Source organism: Leiobunum rupestre, chromosome 2 (genome assembly GCF_980474605.1).
Source record: "Leiobunum rupestre chromosome 2, qqLeiRupe1.1.hap1, whole genome shotgun sequence".
In the NCBI taxonomy this organism is placed as follows: Eukaryota; Metazoa; Arthropoda; class Arachnida; order Opiliones; family Sclerosomatidae; genus Leiobunum; species Leiobunum rupestre.
The window spans coordinates 65,549,255-65,567,289 of record NC_143385.1 but is presented as its reverse complement, the minus strand read 5'-3'; the positions used below and the strand labels follow the sequence as shown (position 1 = coordinate 65,567,289).

Genomic DNA, 18,035 nt, shown 5'->3' with positions numbered 1-18,035 from the left:
TTCTACGAAATAATGAGTATGTCGAGACGATCCACGGCCATGATTCATAGTCGAAGCATTCCCCCTGCACGAGTGAGGGGGGGGGGAGAAAATACGTCACCGGCGTGCACTTCAATGGCGTCGGCAGACGTCAGATTTAGGGAACCAACGAGATACTGGGCTGATTTGATTTATTTCATGGGCTGGAGCGTACTGTTAGAACGTGAGGGGGATTGCAGAAGCAACGCTTAAAATAATCTCAACAAGTCATTCTTTCCAAGTTGAAATAAGTACATTCTCGTTAATGGCGGGGATTGTAAAGGAACTTTCTGTTTGAAACGTGTCAGAACCGGCCACTTGCGCTGCCTTCGGGGACCCGCATTACCGCACTTTCGATGGACAAATGATACACTTTCAAGGGACATGCCGGTACATTTTGGCGAAGGACTGTCTCACGGGGAACTTCACGGTTGAAGTCCAAAATAGCGACAGGGGCAAGAAAGTGGTCTCGTGGACCGAAAGCGTCCACGTTCAAATTCAGGACGTGAACATTGATCTCTACAAGGGACCCGTCGTTATGGTATGACGCCAAGTTGTCTATTTTTAACATAACCAGGAGTACATCAAACTTAGAGTATTCAATTATGAATGGCGTCTGTCGGATACGCTTCAGATAATTTTATTTATTCCATTTCCGCTTTGATAGACTTCCCGTTATCCCATTCCCGATTTGATAGACTTCCCGTCATCCCATTCCCGCTTTGATAGACTTCCCGTTATCCCATTCCCGATTTGATAGACTTCTCGTTATCCCATTCCCGATTTGATAGACTTCTCGTTATCCCATTCCCGATTTGATAGACTTCCCGTCATCCCATTCCCGCTTTGATAGACTTCCCGTTATCCCATTCCCGATTTGATAGACTTCCCGTTATCCCATTCCCGCTTTGATAGACTTCCCGTTATCCCATTCCCGATTTGATAGACTTCCCATCATCCCATTCCCGATTTGATAGACTTCTCGTTATCCCATTCCCGCTTTGATAGACTTCCCGTTATCCCATTCCCGCTTTGATAGACTTCCCGTTATCCCATTCCCGATTTGATAGACTTCTCGTTATCCCATTCCCGATTTGATAGACTTCCCGTCATCCCATTCCCGCTTTGATAGACTTCCCGTTATCCCATTCCCGCTTTGATAGACTTCCCGTTATCCCATTCCCGATTTGATAGACTTCCCATCATCCCATTCCCGATTTGATAGACTTCTCGTTATCCCATTCCCGCTTTGATAGACTTCCCGTTATCCCATTCCCGCTTTGATAGACTTCCCGTTATCCCATTCCCGATTTGATAGACTTCTCGTTATCCCATTCCCGATTTGATAGACTTCCCGTCATCCCATTCCCGCTTTGATAGACTTCCCGTTATCCCATTCCCGCTTTGATAGACTTCCCGTTATCCCATTCCCGATTTGATAGACTTCTCGTTATCCCATTCCCGATTTGATAGACTTCCCGTCATCCCATTCCCGCTTTGATAGACTTCCCGTTATCCCATTCCCGCTTGGATAGACATCCCTTTATCCCATTCCCGCTTGGATAGACTTCCCTTCATCCCATTCCCGCTTGGATAGACATGCCTTTATCCCATTCCCGCTTGGATAGACTTCCCTTTATCCCATTCCCGCTTTGATAGACTAATTCCCGTTATCCCATTCCCACTTCTATAGAATTATAGCTATTTGATTTAAACTTAAATGAAATTTAAAAATATGTTAATGAGGCGCCGCCGAATCAAAATTGTGGTTGCGATCGTCTTGTTTCGTTTCTGTACCGTTTGTTTGTGGGTAATTTTTAAAGGTCACTGATACAGTGTGCTAGAGCATAATAGTCGCTCATATTTATCTTAATTTTCCCACCCCCATTTAGTTTCGCAATTTCACGATAGGTAGCGCCATCATAAAGGGTGGTTTTTTATGAAATAATAGCTTCGCCGTAATTGTAACAGATGGCGCTTCAAACCTTACAATTTACATGAGGCAAACGCATCGGCAAGGGTAACTGAATACTCCTAATATTGATGTACTCCTACTAACACTAAGACACTAATGAGTAAAATGAATACAGGTCAACGACCAGGTAGTCTCGGTCCCGTTTCTACACGAATCGTACTTTTATATTGAGCCAGCGGGGACTTCGGTGCTGCTGTCCACCGATGTTGGAGTTCAGGTATGAAACGTCATTTGAAGCGAAGCGACCTTAAGCGAGCGAAGTTCACTATCAGCGACTCTATTGCCGAATGTTGGTCATCGTCGTAAGCGTAGTAAAAGTGAACCGATTTAAATGAAACTTGGAACGTAACAGCATCTATCGATGTACAGTGTCGCCACGAATTTTAAATATCTCTGGTCGCAAATATTCAAGATTCAAGTTTAAGGTTAAAACTACAGCCACGTGCATATAAATTCAATCAGCGCTATTGGAAAATATTAATAAATTCTTATAAACAAGTGGGTCGCGTTATGGCAATTTAATTTCCCCAAATGTTCTTATTAATCATATAAACAAGTTGGTCGTGATATGGAAAATTTAATTTCCCCCAATGTTGTTATTAATCTTATAAACAAGTGGGTCGCGTTATGGCAATTTAATTTCCCCAAATGTTCTTATTATTCATATAAACAAGTTGGTCGTGATATGGAAAATTTAATTTCCCCCAATGTTGTTATTAATCTTATAAACAAGAGGGTCGCGGTATGGCAAATTTAATTTCCCCAAATGTTCTTATTAATCATATAAACAAGTTGGTCGTGGTATGGAAATTTTAATTTCCCCCAATGTTGTTATTAATCTTATAAACAAGAGGGTCGCGGTAGGGCAATTTTAATTTCCCCAAATGTTCTTATTAATCATATAAACAAGTTGGTCGTGGTATGGAAATTTTAATTTCCCCCAATGTTGTTATTAATCTTATAAACAAGTTGGTCGTGGTATAGCAAATTTAACTTCCCCCGATGTTCTTATTAATCTTATAAACAAGTTGGGCGTGGTATGGCAAATTTAACTTCCCCCAATGTTGTTATTAATCTTATAAACAAGAGGGTTGCGGTATGGCAATTTTAACTCCCCCAATGTTCTTATTAATCTTATGAACAAGTTAGTCGTGGTATGGCAAATTTAACTTCCCCCAATGTTGTTATTAATCTTATAAACAAGAGGGTCGCGGTATGGTAAATTTAACTTCCCCCAATGTTCTTATATCACTTATATCACTATATTTTTGTTTTTCACCTCTAAAGTTAAGGTAATTTTTGCTTTAGAATGGTACGAACTAAGGGGATCTTAAGTTTGTATTGTTATTTTTAATAGAATATTTGATTGAAAAACGTACCTTAAAATGATATTCGTTCGCTTCAGTGTCGATTCGCCTAAGAGGCAACAATATCTGATATTTAAATAAATATGACGTGATGTTTTCCGATTGGTCAGGTGATCTGGGATGGTGAAAGTTTCGTGGAAATCAGTGTCTCGGGAACCTACGCCAATAAAGTCTGCGGTCTGTGTGGTAATTTCAACGGATATCCGCAAGATGACTTCAAACTACCCAATGGTCAAATCGCATCTACCGAAACGTATTTTGGAGATAGTTGGAAAGTAAATTTTAAATATTTTTAATCTTAGATTTATTTAAAATCTATGTATTCCAAACATTTGTAGTGTGTCATAAGTAACATAATAGCCATTAGTATAAGATTGAACTCTTTATTCGGTTTCCCCTTCCATGAAGACTTGTGGAGATTAACGGTAATACTGACCATTATGAATGTAGGGAGCTGTTAGCTCGCGTGGCATGAAGGGCTTACCACCACCCTCCTGCGCATTGTAACCCGGCCACCTGAATTAATGCCTTTAAAAGTCGCTAGATGACTTGGGCCTAGCCGCCTAAGGTGGTGCCTTGGCAATAAATACGATATTTCAATATATTTCATTGGCGAAACAGCTAGACTACTTTTCATTAAAACTATTGACTTTGAGAGAAAAATGTCGTGTCATACTTACGTTAATTATGTTACTAATGCATTTATAAAAACTTTCATAGCTTACATAGAACCAGAAATATATAATAACATTCTTACGAGTGAAGTATCCATCAAGGTTTTAACAATGAAACTTGTACCTTTGTGGAACCATATACCAAAACACGCCTTATATCACTCCGCCGAAAAATGTAAAATGTCAAAATTACACTGCGTAGGGATCTGAAAGATTAAAATTCATAGAAAATCTGAGCTGTCTAAAATACTGCATAGTAATTAAATTTATCTAAGATTACATTTAATTCAAGATTAGCTAACTGATAAAACTAAAATATTTGAAAACAGTAAAAGTCAATAATTTTATAAAAATCAATAAATTCTATATAAAAGTCCAATTTAAATAAAAAAAATCGATTAATTTCATTTTTATAAAAAATCGATTATTTTGATTTTTATAAAAGAAACGATTAATTTGATTTTAATAAAAAAATCGATTAATTTGGTTTTTATAAAAATCGATTAATTTCATTTTTATAAAAAATCGATTATTTTGATTGTTATAAAAGAAACGATTAATTTGATTTTAATAAAAAAAATCGATTAATTTGGTTTTTAAAAGAAAGCGATTAATTTTATTTTTATAAGAAAACGATTAATTTTATTTTTATTAAAAATGATTAATTTTATTTTTATTAAAAAATCGATTAATTTGATTTTTATTAAAAAAAAATCAAAAGTGCCAACCCTAATTAGAAGGATATAGAGATGTATATTTATATACTTCCGATAGAACTAACCAAGACAATTATTAACAATATTTTCAGTCGTCAGGGCCACAACTAAGTTCGTGTCAAGAGACACAAGCGATCGACCCTTGCAGTAAAAGCGGCTTTCACATCTTGAAACTAGCCAACAATAAATGTTCAGTATTAAAAGTACTGCGACCACGTGCCATAATTTCGCTAAAGAAGAAACCGTTTAAAAATGTGAAATTTAATTCTTAGAGTTCCGCCTTCAGACCATGCCACAAAGTATTTTCGCCGGAGCCGTACTACGCCTCTTGCATCTTCGACCTCTGCGCCTGTTGGGAGACCTTCGACTGTCTGTGCGACATCCTGGAGATGTACTCCCGAAAATGCTCCGAAGTTGGGGTCATTTTGGATTGGAGAAAACCAGGACTTTGCGGTAAAGCCTATGCGATGTCAAACTATTGTTTTTGCTCGATTTTGAATTTCTTTATCTCCAAAGTGTGCAAATACCATTTATAACTCGAATAGTTGTTAACTGATCGAATACCAAATGGTATTTCGAATGCCAAATAGTATTTCGAATGCCAAATAGTATTTCGAATGCCAAATAGTATTTCGAATGCCAAATAGTATTTCGAATGCCAAATAGTATTTCGAATGCCAAATAGTATTTCGAATGCCAAATAGTATTTCGAATGCCAAATAGTATTTCGAATGCCAAATAGTATTTCGAATGCCAAATAGTATTTCGAATGCCAAATAGTATTTCGAATGCCAAATATTATTTCGAATGCCAAATAGTATTTCGAATGCCAAATAGTATTTCGAATGCCAAATAGTATTTCGAATGCCAAATAGTATTTCGAATGCCAAATAGTATTTCGAATGCCAAATAGTATTTCGTATACCAAATAGTATTTCGAATGCCAAATAGTATTTCGAATGCCAAATAGTATTTCGAATGCCAAATAGTATTTCGAATGCCAAATAGTATTTCGAATGCCAAATAGTATTTCGAATGCCAAATAGTATTTCGAATGCCAAATAGTATTTCGAATGCCAAATAGTATTTCGAATGCCAAATAGTATTTCGTATACCAAATAGTATTTCGAATGCCAAATAGTATTTCGAATGCCAAATAGTATTTCGAATGCCAAATAGTATTTCGTATACCAAATAGTATTTCGAATGCCAAATAATATTTCGAATACCAAATGGTATTTCGAATACCAAATAGTATTTAGAATACCAAATGGTATTTCGAATACCAAATAGTATTTAGAATACCAAATGGTATTTCGAATACCAAATTAGTTGAAGTAATTAATTTTATAGTTTTGAATGAGGAGCGCCACACTAAAGCCGGTTGCACACATAAAGCTCACAAGCGAATGTTGGGCGCGCGCGTATGCGTAGTTCCAAAAACTTACAAGGAGACATCCCGAAGTGTAACCCACCGATTTTGTCCAAACTCGGGGGATTGGTAGACCTTCATGTATAATGAAAAATCCTAAAGGGAATTTATTCCATGGGCAACCGTTTTGCCATGGCAACGAAAAATGTTTTTGACAACATCAAATGGAATTTTTCCCATTGAAAATAACATGGGATTCTGACCGATTTCCAGCCCCCCCCCCCCCCCAAAAAAAGAAAAAATAAATAAATTGACAATAAAAACATCAAAATTGACCAGATTTGGTCAATTTGAGGTCAAAATCCCATGTTATTTTCAATGGGAAAATTTAATATTTTGTATTGTCAAAAACATTCGTCGTTGCCATGGCAAAACGGTTGCCCATTGAATAAATTCCCTTTAGGATTTTTCAAGTTACATGAACGTCTACCAAAACCCCGAGTTTGAACAAAATCGGTGTGTTACACTTCGGGATGTCTCCTTGTTAGTTCGCCCACGACCAAACGAAGCCTATTCAAAACTACGATGTTTTCTAATTTCGCGTCACGTCACTCGCTTTACGTTTCATGTGTGCAGACGGCTTAAGCGTACGTTCTCATTAACATAAACACGTGCTCCGTAGCCTAAGAACGTTTTCAATAACGTAAGTTTTTAGTAACCTACGTACGTGCTCAGTTCCCTAAATACGTGCTGAGTTATCTAACTACGTGCTCCGTTACCTAAATGGGTTCTCAGTTCTCTAAAAGCGTTCTCAGTAACCTAAAAAACGTTATCGGTTCCCTAAATAATTCTCAATGAACTAACTACGCGCTCAGTAATCTAAATACGTTCTCAGTTAAATATGTACGTTCTCAGTGTAGGGTGGCGGAGTGGATAGCACTTTCGCCTCGCAACAAGAGGAGCCGGGTTCGATCCCAGTTTGTGGCACTGGGTGAAAACTCGGAAAAACTCCGTCTGCGTTGAGTTTGAAAGTTCTCTCCTCACTGGTCTAAGGTTTTTCCCCCGAGCTCTTTGGTTTCCCCTTCCATAAAAACTTGTAGAGGTTAACGGTAATAGTTGGTGTAGGGAGCAGTTGGCTCGCGTGGCACGAAGGACTTGCCACCACCCTCCTACGCATCGTAGCCCGGCCACCTGAATTAACGGCTTTAAAAGTCGCTTGATGACTTAGGCTTAAGGTGGTGCCTAGCTGATTGTTATGTACGTTATCAGTTAATTATGTACGTCTCAGTAACCTAAATACGTTCTCAGTTAATTATATACGTTCTCAGTAACCTAAATGCGTTCTCAGTTAATTATGTATGTTCTCAGTAGCCTAAATACGTTCTCACATAATTATGTACGTTCTCAGTTAATTTTGTACGTTCTCAGTAGCTTAAATACATTCTCAGATGATTATGTACGTTCTCAGTAACCTAAATACGATCTCAGTTAATTATGTACGTTCTCAGTAACCTAAATACGATCTCAGTTAATTATGTACGTTCTAAATAACCTAAATATGTCCTCAGTATCTTATATACGTTCTAAGTAACCTAAATATGTTCTCAGTATCCTAAATACGTTCTCAGTTAATTATGTACGTTCTCAGTAACCTAAATATGTTCTCGCTTGTGCGCAATAATTTCTTTTATTTCTAGATATTGGCTGTCCTAAAGAACTGGGCCTCATTTTCGACGAATGCGGGCCACCCTGTCCCAGAACGTGCGAAAATAAGGATGTCCCATTGGGAGTACTTGACGCGCAATGTTTTAAACCATGTATCGCCGGATGCCAATGTCCGGCGGACAAAGTGTTGCATCGGGGGAAATGTATAAAACCGGAACAGTGTCCCAACGTTTGATCAAGCTCATATTACATTACACTCACATTTTTCTTTTAACCAAAAATAAATCTTTTTTATACAAATTTGTACCATTTTCTACATCGAATTCCCGACAATTAGTTAAGGACTAGTGAAGTAACGCGTGCTAAGACGTATGGGAGGACGTTCCTCTTTAGGCCATCGACAGGTCCCGAACCGACGCGTAACGTCCCGTTATTTGGTGGAATAATTGTCGTTGAATGTCGTGCAGAAGACCGCTGGCTCCGATGCGGAAGAGCGTCGGGCTCAACCAGTCGTTGCCGAGCTCCTCTTTGATGAGGATGAGCCAATTTAAGGCGTCTTTAGCGGTACGAATTCCACCGGCAGGTTTGAAACCAATCTGAAATAGGAATTTTATTAAAGTGGGAATGGGATTGCGAACGTTTTATCATAATGGGAATGGGATAGCGAACGTTCTATCAACACGGGAATGAGATATCGAACGTTCTATCAACATGGGAATGAGATAGCGAACGTTATATCAAGATGGGAATGGAATATCTATCGAACGTTCTATCAACATGGGAATGAGATATCGAACGTTCTATCAAGATGGGAATGGGATAGCGAACGCTCTATCAAAATGGGAATGGGATAGCGAATGTTCTATCTAAATGGGAATGTGATAGTGAACGTTCTATCAAAATGGGAATGGGGTAGCGAACGTTCTATCAAAATGGGAATGAGACCGATTATTCTATAGAAGTAATAATGGGGATAAAGAAAATTCTATCGAAGGAGGAATGGTATAAAGAAAATTCTATCGAAGTGGAAATGAAATAACGTAAATTCTATTGAAGTGAGAACGGGATAACGATAATTTTATCAAAGTGGGAATGAGGTAACGGGAGTTCTATCAAAGAGGAAGTAGTTAAAGAAAATTCTATCGGTATAACGTAAACTCCGTCAATGTAAGTATGAAATAACGATCATTCTGTCAACGTGGGAATTAAAAACCGATAATTCCGGATAATTCTGTCAACGTGGGAATGAACCAACGATAATTCTGTAAACTTGGGGATTAAATAACGATGATTCTGTCAACGTGGGAATGACATAACGATAATTCTATCAACGTGAGAATGAGATAACGAGAATTCTATCAAAGTCAGAATGAGATAACGATAATTCTATCAAAGTGAGAATGAGATAACGGGAATTCTATCAAAGTGAGAATGAGATAACGATAATTCTATCAAAGTGAGAATGAGATAACGATAATTCTATCAAAGTGAGAATGAGATAACGATAATTCTATCAACGTGAGAATGAGATAACGAGAATTCTATCAAAGTGAGAATGAGATAAAGATAATTCTATCAAAGTGAGAATGAGATAACGATAATTCTATCAAAGTGAGAATGTGATATGGGGTAGTCTATCAAAGTGAGAATGTGATATGGGGTAGTCTATCAAAGTGAGAATGTGATATGGGGTAGTCTATCAAAGTGATAATGTGATATGGGGTAGTCTATCAAAGTGAGAATGTGATATGGGGTAGTCTATCAAAGTGAGAATGTGATATGGGGTAGTCTATCAAAGTGAGAATGTGATATGGGGTAGTCTATCAAAGTGAGAATGTGATATGGGGTAGTCTATCAAAGTGAGAATGTGATATGGGGTAGTCTATCAAAGTGATAATGTGATATGGGGTAGTCTATCAAAGTGAGAATGTGATATGGGGTAGTCTATCAAAGTGGGAAATAGAGTTGTTAGTCGGAAAATGTTCCGTATTTTTCCGATTAGCCTAAAATTGTTCGTGGCATTTGTCGAATCCAAAAGTTAATCTAAACCTCTAGACTGGGCTAGAATAAAAACCCTTAAAAAGTAATATATGATTAAATTTTTTATTTTTCCGATTTGTGGAAATTTATCCGCATTTAAATTTTTCAGAATATTAACAACTCTAGTGGGAATGAAATACCAAAGATTCTATCAAAGTGGGAATGAAATACCAAAGATTCTATCAAAGTGGGAATGAAATACCAAAGATTCTATCAAAGTGGGAATGAAATACCAAAGATTCTATCAAAGTGGGAATGGAATACCAAAGATTCTATCAAAGTGGGAATGAAATACCAAAGATTCTGTCGAAGTGGGAATGAAATACCAAAGATTCTGTCGAAGTGGGAATGAAATACCAGAGATTCTATCAAAGTGGGAATGAAACAATGATAATTCTATCAAAGTGGGAATGAAACGATGATAATTCTATCAAAGTGGGAATGAAACGATGATAATTCTATCAAAGTGGGAATAAAACGATGATAATTCTATCAAAGTGGGAATGAAACTATGATAATTCTATCAAAGTGGGAATGAAACAATGATAATTCTATCAAAGTGGGAATGAAACGATGATAATTCTATCAAAGTGGGAATGAAACGATGATAATTCTATCAAAGTGGGAATAAAACGATGATAATTCTATGAAAGTAGCAGAGGATAAACAAGAATTCAATGATATTTGAATGGTCATAAAGGCTGCTATGTCTTTCAAATTGAGGACGTGTAAAAATAAAGGTACAGATAATTATATCAAATACACATTACTTATATAGTGAGGGTTCGAAAACTATAACGAAATATAACGCAACAAATGCTGATAAAGAAAATACTTGCCTGATATCCAGTTTTGGCATAATAAACACGGATGGCTCTCATCATAACAAGTCCTCCGACCAAACTCGCATTAATATTTTCCTTCCCAGTGGACGTTTTGATAAAATCGGATCCTACCATTCAAATCAAAAACCTCTATTAACCTACTACCAGATTTCTTCAAACATAGATCATTTACCAGCCATCATGGCAATCATGCTAGCCCGGAAGACATCGGACATGGAATTAATCTCGCCGATGGCCAAAATAGTTTTTAAATGCGCTTCACCGCAGGCTTTTCTCATGGCCGAAATTTCTTCGTATAATTCTACAATACCAAGCCAAAATTTCAATATATGTATGCTTAAAAAATGTGCATAACGTTATTTCGGGTAGATACGCCGCGGCTTATATGAGGCGTATAAAACGAAATTGTTTGGCGATCATATTTAACTCGTGCTGTTGACGGGGCAAAGAACTTGGGAATTGGCGTAGGATCCCCTAAGCCGCGTTCACGCTAGACGCTTTGGAAAAGTTTTAAAACGGTTTCGAAAGATGGATTTGTAAAATTTTGGTGTCGAATGTATTAATCGTATGCCTATTAATACAGTTGACACCGAAAATGTTCAATTTAATCTTTCGAAACCGTTTTAAAACGTTTCCAAAGTATCTAGCGTGAACGCGGCTCTATATATTTATCGCGTGCCGTCGACGGGCGAAACGAACTGTTGCGAACCGGAGTAGGAACCCCAATTTACCGCGTACCATCGACGGGATAAACGATCTGGTGCGAACCGGCGTAGGAGCCCCTATTTACCGCGTACCATCGACGGGCGAAACGAACTGTTGCGAACCGGAGTAGGAACCCCAATTTACCGCGTACTATCGACGGGATAAACGATCTGGTGCGAACCGGCGTAGGAGCCCCTATTTACGGCGTACCGTCGACGGCGAAACGTACTTTCATTACCGGGGTAAAGAGCCCGTATTTTCCGCTTTTCTCGTGACTTTGCTTTCAAAATTACGTAAATTTTTGGAGGGTGCGGCTTATCTACCCGAAAGTAATTATAACATACTTTTCCATTCTCCGCAAGCCACGTACGAACGGTTGACAACAATATCGATTTCTCTGGCTCCATCAGCAACTGCAATCTCAATTTCGCGTACTTTGGTCTCGAGTGAATATTGACCACTCGGAAAAGCAGCGGCGACGGAAGCGACTGGAATATCCACTCCCAATTTACGCAATTTGTTGACGCATTCGGCTACATGGGTTGGGTAGACGCAAACAGCACCGACTTTGATGCTTTTCAGAAATGTATCTATAAAATTAAATAAGCTAATTATTGATTTGATTTGATTCAATTTAAAATGATATCTATAAAATTAAATAAGCTAATTGTTGATTTGATTTGATTCAATTTAAAATGATATCTATAAAATTAAATAAGCTAATTGTTGATTTGATTTGATTCAATTTAAAATGATATCTATAAAATTAAATTAAATAATTGTTGATTTGATTTGATTCAATTTAAAATGATATCTATAAAATTAAATATTTAGCTAATTCTTGATTTGATTTAATTAGATTAAATACTGTCTATAAAAATAAATAAGCAAAATTGTTTCGATTAATTTTAATCGCAATACCATCTATAACATTTATCAATTAAGCTAGTGTTGTTAATTTTCCGGAAAAATAAAATGCGGAAAAATTTACAGAAAAGTTTGTTAAGGGTTTTTCTTATCTATTAAAAATGTCTAATAACAGTAATAACTACAAAACATTAATAGTGTTACATTGTTAATCAGTTTAAACTAGTCTAGAGGTTTAGTTTTACTTTTAGATTCGAAAAAATTAGGCGAAAATGCCGCTTTATTTAAATTTGCAAACAATATTAGACTAATCATGGAATGAAACCCTTTTTTTTGGAAAAATACGGAAAATTTTCAGGAAAAAAGGCCTCGACTTACAACACTAAATTAAGCTAATTTGTTTGGATTAAATTTAATTGAAATACCAGTTATAAAATTTATCAATTAGGCTAATCATTGATTGCATTTAATTTAAATGGCATCTATTATTATTAGCCTAGCTGATTATTATTTTATTATTATATTTACGTTAATTATTGATCGGAATAAACTTAATTTAAATTCGATCTATAAAATAAAATAATTAATGTAATTACTGATTAGATATAATTTAGTTTTCATCTATGAAAACAAATCATTAAGATAATTATTAATTTAATTAAATTTGAATTAATTTTCATCGATAAAATTAAATATTTAAGATAATTATTGATTGGAGTAAATGTAAATGAAATACCTCTGATAAATTAGATTAAATTAAATTTAAATACCATTTTCATTGAATCCAGTGTGATCAATTAGTTCTTGGGTTATTGGATGAGCCGCCTTGGTACATAGCCGTTCAACGGTACATTTAGTGTCGTTAGAACCAAGTGTAGTTAAGTCCAAACAAGTTACTGCTTTTAATAGCCAAGCTGTCTCATGATCCCCTTTAACGGCTCTTCCGTCTTTCAAATGATTATAATGTTCCGTTACAGCTGGGAGATTCACAACATAGTTGGACATCTCCGTGTTAAAGTTATCCAAGTCTAAACAATCATTTTTCATTAAATATTTATTTTCAATAAGACAAAAAAATTATAATTATCTTACTTAAAGGTAATCCTGGATTTCTGGACATAGTCAATTTAGTAATTCAGTTTTCTGGTTTGTAAAATATACAATTTTACACTTCGAAATATTTAGTTTGGAACTCTTTCTTTGTACAGAACATTATACACTGATTGTAAGCCTTGGTTTCAAAAATTATTATAACGAAAACGAAAAGAATGATTCACAAATTACTTGATGGGAAACAAACATTTAAAGCGAAGCCCTTTGTGATTCAATTTTAATGATTTATTTGTACTAGATGGCGCCAAGTTAAACCTCTTAGCAGGTAGGGAATAAATACTGATTTATTACACACACAAAAACTTCTAACACTATTTTAAATGATGTTTTATGTAAAGACTATTAATGAAAGATGAAATCATGATTCAGGAAACATTGGCCTTAAAGGGCAAAAAAAGTGCAATGGGAAAACTAAGTGGCACAATCTGTTCAAACTACACCGTGACACTTTGATCCATTTCAAAGACCGTCCGATTGTGGCGCTGCGTCAACGCTAAAAAGATACTAGCTTAAAGTTCCTCAATACAGTTCGAGAAGGTTCTGCCACGTAGTTTTCCCTGAATTAGAAACTCTAATATATTGCGATTTTTATACGACTTAAAAATTTTCTATTTTAGACAATCGGCATCTAATGGCTTATGATAAATTTGATTTTCCTTGAAGCCAAGTTTCAAAATCCAAATATTTTCAATAAAAAAAGCATATTATATATATTTGAATAATACAAATATTTATTTCCATTATATTTTACAGAATAAATTCGTAATTTTTCCAGAAAAATTAAATAAATCGGTATAAAAATGTGTTTATCTTCTGTAACGGTACCGTTTGAAATGAAACCATAACTGGAAAATGTTATTATGAAACTGACACCTGAAGCCTCTTTTGTAGGAGTATTCCCATTCGCGATTGACAATTTTAAAAGCGATGTCTTCGTACGGAGGTCCAGCGTGGAACCTCAGGATGGCGAAATCTTTATTGTCCGGACAAGCGGTCAGCGAATATTCGGGCGTTTTTGACTTGTCGATCAAATCGGGGAAGAAAATATTAAATTTGTACCCTTGCACGATCTTGGGCGGTGGATTGTCCATGTCGTAATGGGTTTGATTGTACTTGTTCCATTCGAAACCCGTATGGACCCTGTTGAAGTAACGAGGTTTACGAGGACGGTACTTATCGGACCACAAGTAGGTCTTGTCAACTGGTGATTCGACGCTGAAGATGGCCTCGTCACCGTCCATACTTTTCCTAGCTTCGGCTTCGAAGGCTTTTTCCTCGGCGGTTCTGTCGTCAACAGGTCCAGACGCGGTGACCAGACGTTGTCTGGTGAAGGTCAATCGGGTTTCGTCTTCTTCGGGGTCGATTAGTAGCGTTCCTGGCTCGAGATTATCCGAGGTGAGCAACGTCGGACTGTATCGACCATTAACGTAGTCCTCCTCGCATTGTTTCTGCGGATCAACTTCTTCCTCTTTGGATTTCTCTTCAGTTTCTTCCTCGCTTTTATTGGACTGACTACTTTCGTCGACGGGCACGACTGGTAGGGTTCCCGAAGTGGAAGGACCAGGTTGCGACACGTCCGAATCGGACTGCACGGAGACGCAAGGGAACAAAGGGGCGCTGGCCACACCCTGTTCCTGTTTCAACTGGAACAATTTCTGTCTTAGATTCTCTTGGTGGCGTTCCCTCAACCTGGCCCTGGCCATGTACGCTTTCAGACGCGACTGCAACGTTTCCCAATAACCGATGTCCACTCCTTCTTCGCCGGAATGTATCTTCCGCTCGATTTGTTGGTGTAAGGCTTGCAATTGGGCAGGAGTTTTGCCTTTAAAGACAGCCACCACTTCGCCACTGACGGCGGTGTTGATGCCTTCGCGACGGTCACCGACGTGAGACATATCAGACGAACTCAGTCGGTGCAATTTATGGATCTCGTCGTCGACTATAATCTGCAAATCTCGCCAGTAGTCCAAGTTCTTGCCGTTCTCAAGCGTCATGTAGACTTTGATGTCTTCTTGCAAGTCTTCCAAGTCGTTGATGGTGAGTCCGTTCAAGTAGACGTAAGGTTCGTGCATTTCTACGGTGAAGTCTTCCTCTTCGGCGCTAATGTAACGTGCCAGAAGGTCGATAGGTTTGGCGCGACCGTCTTGAATGCGAATCTTCGAGCGAAGTTTGGCTTGTTGCAGATGGAACGAATCTTCTTGTTTCTCCCACTCTTTGAACTGAGCCGCTTCCTTGTCCCTTTGGACCCTGGTCAGTTCGTCTTCGCGTTGTTCCTTCTCGCGTTCGCGTTCGAGGCGACGTTGCTTCACCTTCTCCAACTCGATGCGGTTCTCCTCCAACTTTAGAGTGTTCTGTTTTTCGATTTCTTCGACGGCGACATTGACTAGTCCCTCTTTCTCCAATTTCTTGTTCCAAACGAACGTTTTTAGCAAATTAGCGTCTCCGAATGGGTTGTCCGTGTTGGTATATCCCATATAGTCTTCGTCCCAACCCATCTGTTCCTTGCGTTTACGTTCCTTGGCTTCTTTCTTGGTCAGGCGACGCAAGCGTTTCTGTTCCGGCGTTTCGATGGCCTTCAACATCTCTTTCTGCGCTTTTAAATGTTGCATTTGTAACAGTAGTTCTTCTTGGGTAGTTAACTTAGGCCGGACGTCTTCCCTGGCGACTCTAGTTGGGGAAGAGTCCGTGGACGAGGAAGACAACGAGGATGACCGGTGTCTAGATTCCTTGAAATGTTTCTTGGAGTGTTTCTTTTGTTTTTTAGACTTGTTTTTCCGGTCCCTGTGGTGAGCTTCCGGACTCCTCGAACGACCCATTGTAGCGGGTTAAGAAACGGTCCTAGAAAAATGGCCTCCAATCATACACAAGTTTTGATTATTATCTGGAGCATATATATAAATGCATTATAGGCGCTAAACTCTTCGAAAGAAAATGCGCCAGCAAATGTGTAAAATGTATTTCTTAATTTTATATTTGTAAGTTATTAATTAAGGTTCGCTAAAAACCAACTCGTGTGATTTTATAATAATATCAGTGGTTTTGATCAATATTTCTTATATTTCTTCATCAAAATGTATAGCTTATATAGGTATATAAATTTCATAATTATAGGTATCTGGGTAAATATGGGAATAATGTTTCAGGCATTACTGCCATTTGTTTATATTATTAAGGGGCGTTTTGTTGTCTATTTTACGGAAATATGGAAACTTATTTTAAAATAAATGTTGATGGAAGTTAAATAATGTTAACAGAAGAAGCTACTAGCACCAATGGAAATGTATAGATTTACGATGAACACTGACTAATTATTCTACAAAATAATATTTTACTCCGTATAAAAGACTGGGTACTATGAAATCCAACAAACCCAATCATTGGATATAATATTAACTCCGAAACCAGAAACAACTCATCTTAAGTATTACAGAATTATTTTGGCCTCCAAAGTTTCATCAAACTCTCGTTATTGGTTTGCTACAAAACCACATAGTTACAAAGTTGACTTGTAGTCTACGGTGTTCCGGTGAAGAGCATATTGTTAATCCAAAGTTTTACAAGCTACACTGCAGAGCCACTCCACATACTTGTATTAGTAATACAAGATTACACTTATAAACATAAATTCAAGCTACAAGATTGTAGTACAATCTTGATGTAGTGCTACTAAATGTAGATTATACTAAAATCCTCATGTAGATGATGTAGTGCTACTACATCAATATCCTTGCAAAGGCTTAACAGAACTTGGCAATATATTGATTACAATCTAACCCTCCTTTTAAGGCCTATATACTTATTAAAACGGAACAATATAGTTAAATTGTATTTAAATTACCTCTTAAGTTAAATGTTTCTTCAAGTTTGTATCTTTAAACTCGCCAATGCAAAAAGAGGTAAAGTTATGAAACCGTTTCCAAATAAACAAATAATATCGAAAGAACTCAATATAATGGTCTCAACCATATATAATCTCATATTGTGTAATTGAAACAAAATGAACACAGTTGCAGCAACCGTAACTTGGGGATTTAAAATAAAATACACGTAATCTCATCACAACTGCGATTACCAGTCTGGGAAATATTATAACCATAGAAATCTCATAGGTAACTAGAATGCTGCCACCTACGATAAGTTAAGTTAGAAGAAACCACCTATGGACTGTGAGAAGGATGATAAAATACGCGAAAAAGTAGATAAGTCCATAATTAAAAGGGATAATACAGCTAAATCCTAAACAAATTTGAAGAAATTTAAAAACTTACTAAAAACTCGTACCGATAGGTCTTCGAGCAACGCGAAACTCGGATCAAATAGATCTTCGAGTAATAAACTAATTTTTTTTTAATTTAGTTTATTCTTATTCTCTCTGGTGACATTAAATTCTTGGCAGAACCACTCTTTGAGCTCTGATTGGCTGAGATCTGGCTATCGTCTGCAATGGCGTTTGGCCCATTTGCCAGTTACACGGCAGCATTCTCGTTACCTATGAGATTTCTATGATTATAACACACGTCAACTGGTCCAAAACCAGTGTATTAATTGCTTGGACCAGTTTTTTAATTAAAGTACTGGGGGTCACTGGTCCGTAGGACCAGTTTAATAATTCGCTTTTTTTTTATGGGCATTGAGGCGGGACCTGTTTAAAAATTCAAGCTTTCTTCCAATTTCTACT

The 18,035-nt window shown here is 37.2% G+C and overlaps 3 protein-coding genes across 5 annotated transcripts in view; 1 reads left to right on the top strand and 2 right to left on the bottom strand.

Annotated features, from left to right (window-relative positions):
* LOC149958805 (kielin/chordin-like protein) overlaps positions 1-8,087 on the top strand; it is a 100,377-nt gene extending 92,290 nt beyond the window's left edge. Inside the window, exons 32-37 of the mRNA XM_090167251.1 lie at positions 327-559; positions 2,109-2,210; positions 3,471-3,635; positions 4,843-4,953; positions 5,023-5,203; positions 7,820-8,087. Of these exons, the coding sequence (XP_090023377.1) occupies positions 327-559; positions 2,109-2,210; positions 3,471-3,635; positions 4,843-4,953; positions 5,023-5,203; positions 7,820-8,022 (995 nt within the window). The 3' untranslated portion in view covers positions 8,023-8,087. The remainder of the gene's footprint in view (positions 1-326; positions 560-2,108; positions 2,211-3,470; positions 3,636-4,842; positions 4,954-5,022; positions 5,204-7,819) is intronic.
* Positions 8,050-17,284, bottom strand: Dera (deoxyribose-phosphate aldolase). The gene is made up of 7 exons (XM_090166199.1): positions 17,196-17,284; positions 13,337-13,387; positions 13,015-13,272; positions 11,722-11,967; positions 10,845-10,973; positions 10,667-10,779; positions 8,050-8,383 (listed from the first exon to the last, which is right to left on the bottom strand). Exons 2-7 carry the CDS (start codon positions 13,362-13,364, stop codon positions 8,177-8,179), a joined length of 981 nt encoding a protein of 326 aa, XP_090022325.1. The 5' UTR covers positions 13,365-13,387; positions 17,196-17,284; the 3' UTR covers positions 8,050-8,176.
* Positions 14,083-17,287, bottom strand: cactin (cactin, spliceosome C complex subunit). Of its 3 annotated transcripts, none has more exons than XM_090166196.1 (2): positions 17,196-17,287; positions 14,083-16,195 (listed from the first exon to the last, which is right to left on the bottom strand). In XM_090166196.1, the coding sequence occupies exon 2, from the start codon at positions 16,171-16,173 to the stop codon at positions 14,164-14,166; it is 2,010 nt and encodes a 669-aa protein (XP_090022322.1). In that variant the 5' UTR covers positions 16,174-16,195; positions 17,196-17,287; the 3' UTR covers positions 14,083-14,163. The 3 variants fall into 3 exon arrangements, with proteins under 3 accessions (XP_090022322.1, XP_090022323.1, XP_090022324.1); XM_090166197.1 differs by having other exon boundaries at positions 14,083-16,208; positions 17,196-17,277; XM_090166198.1 differs by lacking the exon at positions 17,196-17,287 and adding an exon at positions 16,786-16,807.
* Positions 17,288-18,035: the final 748 nt, after the last annotated feature.